Source organism: Mus caroli, chromosome 17 (assembly GCF_900094665.2).
Source record: "Mus caroli chromosome 17, CAROLI_EIJ_v1.1, whole genome shotgun sequence".
NCBI lineage: Eukaryota > Metazoa > Chordata > Mammalia > Rodentia > Muridae > Mus > Mus caroli.
The window spans coordinates 46,191,221-46,199,665 of record NC_034586.1 but is presented as its reverse complement, the minus strand read 5'-3'; the positions used below and the strand labels follow the sequence as shown (position 1 = coordinate 46,199,665).

Sequence of the window (8,445 nt, the reverse complement as noted above, 5' to 3'; positions counted from 1 at the left end):
ACACACACACACACACACACACACACACACACACACACACACACACGTGCATGTGCGCTGGGAACAACCTAAGTGTGCATTCACAACAGGGTTGGTTTTAGTCCATAGAATGTGCCTATGTGGGATATGTGTGATCTAAAGACTTTCTGTACAACTCTCACTTATTTCTTATTTTTTATAATATTTTCTTCATGACTACTTAGTTTTTTAACCTGTCTTTGCAAACTTTTTTGTCTGGGGTTTTCCTTTTTATGTGATATGCTTTTGTGTTTGCTGGGGGTGTGCGTGTGTGTCTGTGTGTGTGTGTGGGTGGGTCTGTGTGTGTGTATGTCTGTGTGTGTGTGTGTGTGTATGTGTGTATGTGGCATGGGCACATATGTATGTACAATGCACACTCATGAGTATGCATGCAGAGGCCAGAGGAACCTCAGACATGAGGTGTCCTCCTCTCTTTCTCAACCTTGCTTTTGGAGACACAGTCCATCACTGTACCTAAAACTTATCCTCTGAGCTGTACTGTCTGGTTAGTAAGCTCCCAGGATCCTCTTGTCTGGCTGCTCCCCCCTCTCTCATGACCTTTTCCATTGGTGCTGAGGATTTGAACTCAGGTCCTCTTGCTTTCATAACAAGTGCTCCCACCCACTGGGGCATCATCTTTCAAGCCCCAAAGGCTATTGTTTTGTCTTCATAATGAGCATCTTCAGGAATCTTCAGACCAGCAGAGGCAGAGACAATTGGGTGGTTTAGTCCTCTTACTGTTATCTCTGAGCACAGATGCTGTTTTCTCCTGAGAATGGTACCCTTAGATTGTCCTCTGACCTCCACATACAATGTGCACATCCATGCACATCCATACACCTATGTATCCACATGAACATACAATATAGAATTTCAAAATGTGTCAAACATCCCTTAATAAAAATATTCAGAAAGCACAAACTTTGCCATATTCAAGTATGTTTTCATGAAAAATATAATAATCTTTATGTGCATGACAAGATATTCTAAACCCTTCTATGCGGTTGTCTACTCTGGAGATACACTAGCTTTGTCCTGAAGGTGGGGAGGGCAAGACATGGAGGAATCTGGACCAGAGTGCATAGTCTCTGCCCACGAGTTGGAAAGGTAGCCCCTTGCATCAATCTCCTGGAGAGCCAGAGGAGAGGCAGAGCCTGCTGCCCTGGCTCTGTTTGCAGCATCCCGCACTGTTCCTCTTCTCTCAGCCATCCTGCTGGCCTCCAAGGAACTGACTCTCAGCAAGCGCCTGAAGCAAATGCTAGAGGTGGTCCTAGCCATCGGCAACTTCATGAACAAGGGGCAGCGTGGCGGTGCCTACGGCTTCCGGGTAGCCAGTCTCAACAAGATCGCTGACACCAAGTCCAGCATTGATAGGTGGGGACCAATGAACTTCCTCGCCCTGTCTCACCCCATCTGAGACTCTCCCTCTCTCCTCTGACTCTCTTCTATCTCTCCATTCTAGCTCATTCTTAGATATTTTAAAGAATTATTATAGTGGGTGTGCTCTCACACACACATGTGCGGTGTGCATGGGTGGAGTTGTTGGTCAGGGCCAGCAGAGGGTATTGGATGCCCTGGTACTAGAGTTAATGGCATTTGTGAGTGCTCAGACCCAAACTCAGGTCCTCTGGAAGAGCATAAAGCCCTCTCCGCCACTGGGCCATCTCTCTCTGGCCCAGTCATTGCTTTTCCCTTTCCTCCACACTCCCTCTGGTTCCCTCAGCCCCCCTCCACTCTCCAGTCCCATGACACAACTGTCACCCACAGGAACATCTCTCTGCTTCATTACCTGATCATGATCCTGGAGAAGCACTTCCCAGATATCCTGAACATGCCCTCAGAGCTGAAGCACCTATCAGAAGCTGCCAAAGTCAAGTAAGCAGTCCCCCCAACCCTTCCTTCCTCGTGACCACACCAGCTGCCCCCCCCCAATTTGAGGGGATGCTTGGAATGAGCAGGGTCTAGGGGTATGCTTTTAGGAGAAGCAGTCGGAGATGGGGTTTCAGAGGTGATTCTGGAAATACCAAAAGAATGGAGAAGTGAACCATGCACAGAAAGAATGCCACTAACAGAAGCAATAATTGAGACAACTGCACTCTGGGCAAATGGAACTTAAGCCTAACAGAGAGGCAGCATAAAACACCCTCTCTGGTTGTTCCATGGTGGGCATTAGGGAGTGGGCTAGCCATGCAGCACACTGGCTAAGTGGCCTGGAGGGAGGTGGTGGCTATAACTCTAGCAGACAGAGGTAAAGAATGCTCATGTGGGTACTGGAGAGATGGCTCAGAGGTTAAGAGCACTGGCTGCTTTTCCAGAGGACCCAAGTTCAATCCCCACCATCCACATGATAGCTCACAACCAACAACAATTTCAGTTCTAGGGGATCTAATGCCCTCTCTCCTCTTCTGGCCTCCTCAGACACCAGGCACACATGTGGTGCACAGACCTATATGTAGGCAGCACACACACACACACACACACACACACACACACACACACACACACGAGCTTTGTGAGACACAACATTTGGAAGGACCTATGGAGTGAAGCTTTCTACTGACACTTTACAGAATTGCCAACAGGCACACAGGGCAGTGCAGTGCCACAGCCACATGTCAGGGGCCCAAGCGGAGGCTAGGACTCAAGGCCATGGTGCTTCTCAGTGCTCTTTCTCTGAACCACCCCATGGCCACTCACATCCAGAGCTGATAGGTTCTGCCCCTCCCTGTCTCCCACAGCCTGGCAGAGCTGGAGAAGGAGGTGAGCATTCTCAGGAGAGGCCTCCGAGCAGTGGAAGTGGTGAGTGCATGCCAGGCTTGGTGGGAAAACTGTCTGTGGAAAAAGCCAATTACTACATCACTGGGTTCAATGCTCACCCCCAACCCAAGACACACACATCTCCAACGGAGGAAGCCCTGTGTGATACATTTTGATGACCCAGGGCTCCTGAATGGGAGGGGGAGACAACAGTAGTGGAGAAAGCCTTCAGGAAAAGTTCTTCACCTACTTGGGGTTTACCTTTAGACCCTCAAAGAGGGGCTGTCTGAGCAATGAGTGGGATATATTCACATACTGGACTTAACCCTAAAGCTGTCACGTGCTCATGTTTGATCACAGTGAATGAGGAGGCCCCAGAGGGTGTCTAGCAGTGTGGCAATGGGGAATTGCACCCCCCCCCCGAGATATTCTACCTTACATTCCTTCCTTTCATGCCTGATCTAGTAGAGGCTCTGAGGGCTTGTCCATTGATGGGGACTTTGGTATCTTAGTCCTTTGAGGTGGCTCAAACAAATCAATAGAATAGCTCGTATGAACAAAAGATATTTACCTCTTATAATATTGCAGGGTGGGTCATTCAAGACCGAAGTCCTGGCAGGACCAATGTCCAGTGTGAGAGCCTGGTTCTCATAGGTAGCACTTTGCCACTGTGTCCTCACCTGCTACAAAGGACAGACTTCCCTGGGAGTCTTGTAGAGGGCCACTAAACCCATTCACAAAAGCCTTATAACCTAGTCACTTGACAGGAGTGTCCAACCCATTACCTATAGGCCATATGTAACCCAGGAGAGCTATGCATAGGGCTGACACAAAACCACAAACTTACTTAAGACATTATGAGAATTTTTTACGATGATATTTTCCTACGCTTGGTTGTGCATGTCCAAGTGTGCACTTTGTAGATGACAACATTGTCTCATAATGTCACAAGTGTGCATCCACCTGCGAGATCCCACATCCTTGCTTCACCTTAGGATCTCAGTTGAGGACTAGTGAGAGGGCACAGAGGCTGGATCCCGGCAGCAGGCTCTGGCCCTGTGGCAGCCATTGCTGTTTTCCTGTCTTCATAGTTGATATGCTCTCTAGGACATCTCCAAGTTGTTCCTGTCCCTCACACTTGAGAGCTGGAGAATTCCCATGGCCTTCTGTGTCTGCCATGGGCGGTTGCTTCCATTTTGACAGTCCTGGAAAGTGCTGCTTGGAATGTAGATTGCTGCCCACAACACAGTGGTGGTGATAGGCAAGGGAAAGGTGCAAATGGCTGTATAGACCGACAATTCTCCAAGTCCTGGTTAACTTTATAATTAAAACCCCGGGCATGGCGTCAGCTTTCCCGAAGGCTTGTGTGACATCCTGTGAGTGCCAAGAGGCATGCTGTAGCCCCTGAACCCCATCTGTCTAAAACATGCTTTGTTCTCCCTTCCCAGGAGTTGGAATATCAGAGACACCAGGCACGAGACCCCAATGACAAGTTCGTCCCTGTCATGAGTGACTTCATCACAGTGTCTAGCTTCAGCTTCTCAGAGCTGGAGGACCAGCTGAATGAGGCCAGGGATAAGGTAAAGATGGCCCAGTGCCCACTCTGACCGCACTGCTCCTCAACACATCCCTTTCTAGAGCTGGCATCTTCACCTGGTCCTACTGTGGACACAGACAAACTCAAAGCCTCAGACCCTAGAGAATTCCCATCTCCTCCCTCCCCCCAAGGCAGTCAATGACAGCCTCACACTGCAGAGGTCCCAATCCACTTCTTAGGCAGTCAGACACCATAAGCAACATTATTAAATTTTATTTTTATGCATGTGTGTGTGATCCTGTATACATTTATATGGAGGCCAGAAGTGAACCTCTGCTATCATTCCTTGGATCTGGCTGCCTTATTTTTTGAAACAGATTCTCTCACTAGGATCTGGGGCGCAATGATTAGAGGAGACTGACTGGCCAACAAGTCTCAGAGATCTTCCTCTATCTCCCCAGAGTTGAGATCACACCAACACACCCAGACTTGAAGTACTTGAGATCAAACTTGGGTCACAGTGTTTGCATGGCAAGCACTTTACTGGAGAAGCCCCACCCCAGCCCACCACCAGTGTTTCACAATCCCTAGCTTACCTACCTTATGAGTTTGCTGAAAGTTTATAGTCCCATTCAACAGATGTGAACACTGAGAATCAGAGGGTTTTGGTCACTTGGGTGAACATCATGGGAGCCCAACTCAACCTTGAACTTGCCTCTGTGTGGATGCGTATGGACCCATGGGTGAGGTTCAGGAGACCCAGAATGGGGCTGGACAGCTAGCATTTCCAGCAAACTCCCAGAAGATGCACAAACCTCTGGTCCAGGAGAACTATACGTGTAGTGATATATTTCCTAGATGATATTATGAGCTATATGCTAAGACAGAGTCAGAGGGCAGTGTCTGCTCCAAGTACAGAGTCAGCTGCTTCTTTCTGTCACCCCACTTCGCTCTCACAATAGCATCGCGAAGCTGATCTCCATTTGACAGGTGAAAAAATTGAGTCTCAGAGGGGATAAGCAGGTCACCCATCCCCTGAGTCCCCCAGTGACTAGGTGTCCTGTGAGAGCCTTTCCCATTCCAGACAGGGAGGTCCTGACTTTAGAAATGTCTTGCCCTGGTCAACATCTCCTGATCCCATATCTACAATATAAAAAGACCCAGAAGTGGCACAAAGGTAGACTGTCAAGAATTCTCAACCTATTTCTCCAGAAGTCAGCCTCATGGTTTTTTGGGGTGGGGGTAATAACAGGGTAGACAAGGAATGAATAGCCAATGAATTGTAAAGTTTCCATTGGTGAACCCTAGGGTTCAAACCACCTGACTCAGAGACTACAAGCCCCCATCTTGGACTGGGCTCAGCTGGAAGCTAACAGGCTGCAGGCTTGGGCTCATTATGCCTCTACCCGTGTCTTTCACAGTTTGCCAAGGCACTGACACACTTCGGAGAGCAGGAGAGTAAGATGCAGCCGGATGAATTCTTTGGCATCTTCGACACCTTCTTGCAGGCCTTCTTGGAGGCCCGGCAGGACCTGGAGGCCATGCGGAGGAGGAAGGAGGAAGATGAGCGGAGAGCACGCATGGAATTCATGGTGAGCCGGGGCCTGACAGGGGACAGGATGCAGCAGAAGTGGGTGTGGGGGGAACGCTGCTTAGAGTCTGGGAGTTAAAACAGGAGACGGGGGCACTTTCCAGGATGCGGAAAAGGAAGAGTCGTCTCTGTCAGGAAGTATGTCCAGGGTAGGGGTTGCCACGAGCTGGGATAGCATTCAAGAGGGCTGCCAGCAGCTTGCCTGTGTCCTTGAGTCGCCTCTCCTTTCCACTCCCAGTTGAAGGAACAGCGTGAGAAAGAGAGATGGCAGAGGCAGAAGAAGGTCTTGGCTGGCGGCACCCTAGAGGAGAGCGGCGAGTTTGATGACCTAGTGTCAGCCCTGCGCTCTGGAGAAGTTTTCGATAAGGACTTAAGCAAGTTCAAGCGCAACCGGAAGCGGCCTGGGAGCCAGGTTCCGGAGGTCACCCGCGAGCGGGCGATAAACAGGCTAAATTATTGACTTGGAGACTGGGGACTGACCACAGAGCAACAAGCCTGGAGACGAGGATTAGAAGAAAGGAGTTGAATAGTAAAAGCAATGACTTAAGTGATTTTGGAAAACTGGGTTTGAGAGCCCTGGGCTGGGTCCTGGGTGTCGTGTGCGGCTAGACCGGGTGTCTCCCACACTGAGAGGGGGTCTTCGCTTGTCTCCTGTATATTACCCACTTTTATCCTTGTTCTGTCCGTCTCCGTCTGTGCCCCTCCCCCTCCTGGCCATCCTTCTCCAAGACTAGCTTGGGCATCCCTGACAGGCCCTCCCAGGCTGGGTGACACTGTTCTCCACACCTCATGTTGGCACAGAGCTGTTTAAGACCCAGGAGACATTCTTGTCCCAACATTTTGTACAGTAAGTATGTGGTGGTGGAGTGGAACCTGAGAGCCAGCAAGCAGTAGGCTCCTATCTGAAAAGACAGCTCAACGGGCTCAACGGAACATGGATCTGGGATGGGAACCAGGGGCTTATTTGTTCTAGCTAGATAAGCTCCAGTCTGTTCCAGAAAAACAGGACCAGGGCCAGCAAGTGAATTAGTTATCTGTCTGTGCCTTTTCCTACACCAAGTCCTAGGGCCTCACTTCTTCCCTGGCTACCTCCATCCCATTTACTGATTTCTGGTCTCCACATTCCTCTCCAATTTCCAGAACTCTGGCTCACCATCAGCTTTTAGTGTGGCTCTGGTAAGGAGGGGTGTCCAAGAAAGACTCTGTCGTCACCTCACCAGACTCAGGCATAGGCCCCAAGGCAAACCCCAAGGTAACCTGACCACTGTCTTGGAGAGAGACCTCAGATCGCCACCAGAATGCTTCACTCCCCTGAAAGTGCTCCATCTACCATCGCCCTCAGCTGACCCTTGCTGTGCTACAGTGGCCCCAGTCTCCACCTGCAGGTCACAGGGAGCTACATACACTAGGTTGTAGCTGGCCTTGGGGAATTGTTCCTGAGGGCTAGAACTACCCTCCCTATTTAACTGTCACTCCGAGGGAGACAGTTAGACAGGGGGGCTGAGAAGAGCTCATTCCAGGGTGTGCCTCTACATTTGTGCTGTTCCCTTCCTCAGTCTCGCTGCATGGGGTCATTCTGGCCCCCTGTTCACACTCATCTTCTGTCCTGTCCACCCATCTTCAGTTGTGTTGATGGTATTGGTTGGGTGGCACTGCTACATCTAGTCACATTTCTAAATGGAGCACGGTAGGGTCAACTCCATGCAGGTTTATTGTTAAATGCACCCCTCTTCCCTCTCATCTTGAGACCGATCTTGCCTGATTACCATCCACCAGCTCCTGGCTCTTCTCTCTAACCCACTGACTTGATCAAGGTTGTTGCTAGTGACTGTGGGCTGCTCGGTCTTGGTTCTGTAACTGCCTGTCTTCCTACAGGAGCTTCCCAGGGGGATGGGGCCATAGTAGTTGTGGGGAGGAGAGACACGGGGCTAAGTTGGGCGCGTGCATTGGTTTGAAAGGGATCTCAGCAAGTGGAGGCCTGGCCAGTATGGTGTGAAGAAGCCAGCCTGAGAGCACAAAAGACTTCTAAGAATGGCTATGGTGGGCTTTAACGCTCATCCGCACACCCAAAGAACCTCCCCATCCCTGCCCCCACCCCAGCCCACCCTTCAGGAAGCAAGCTATGAGAATGTTAAGGCTGGTGCTGGACATCTTCAAATCCTCTCCAAAACTGGCTGGGATGTCAGGCTACCATGAGAGGGACAGGGGACAGGGATGGACTATATACTGCCACCCAACAAACATGGCTGGGCCTAGTCTTCCCAACTGCCATGAAGAAGGGACACGCACCAGGAGAAATAAGGAAGATGGAAGTTGTTGAAGGGACATGTTGGCTCTTCAGAAAAGCTGCCTGGCATCTCTCCAGAGCCCAGCCTTCTTGCCCCCAAAGAATTCTGCCTTCTCTATTTATTATTTTCTATAGCTTCCCAGTGGTTCTGGTACTGTGTGCCTGTGTAACCAGATTCCAACAGTGCTTTGGACCATGGACTGTTGTGGGTGACTCAGCAGGAAGTGACTGGTGCTCGGAGGAGGTGGATAGGCT

General features: G+C 50.2%; 1 protein-coding gene across 5 annotated transcripts in view; it reads left to right on the top strand.

The window, feature by feature from the left end:
• The window catches only part of Daam2 (dishevelled associated activator of morphogenesis 2), a 105,280-nt gene extending 97,648 nt beyond the window's left edge, over positions 1-7,632 (top strand). For all 5 annotated transcript variants that reach the window (XM_021186429.1, XM_029471082.1, XM_029471083.1 and 2 more), the window contains 6 exons: positions 1,224-1,392; positions 1,786-1,893; positions 2,757-2,817; positions 4,224-4,355; positions 5,734-5,904; positions 6,142-7,632. In XM_021186429.1, the coding sequence (XP_021042088.1) occupies positions 1,224-1,392; positions 1,786-1,893; positions 2,757-2,817; positions 4,224-4,355; positions 5,734-5,904; positions 6,142-6,363 (863 nt within the window). In that variant the 3' untranslated portion in view covers positions 6,364-7,632. The remainder of the gene's footprint in view (positions 1-1,223; positions 1,393-1,785; positions 1,894-2,756; positions 2,818-4,223; positions 4,356-5,733; positions 5,905-6,141) is intronic.
• The last annotated feature ends 813 nt before the right edge of the window (positions 7,633-8,445 follow it).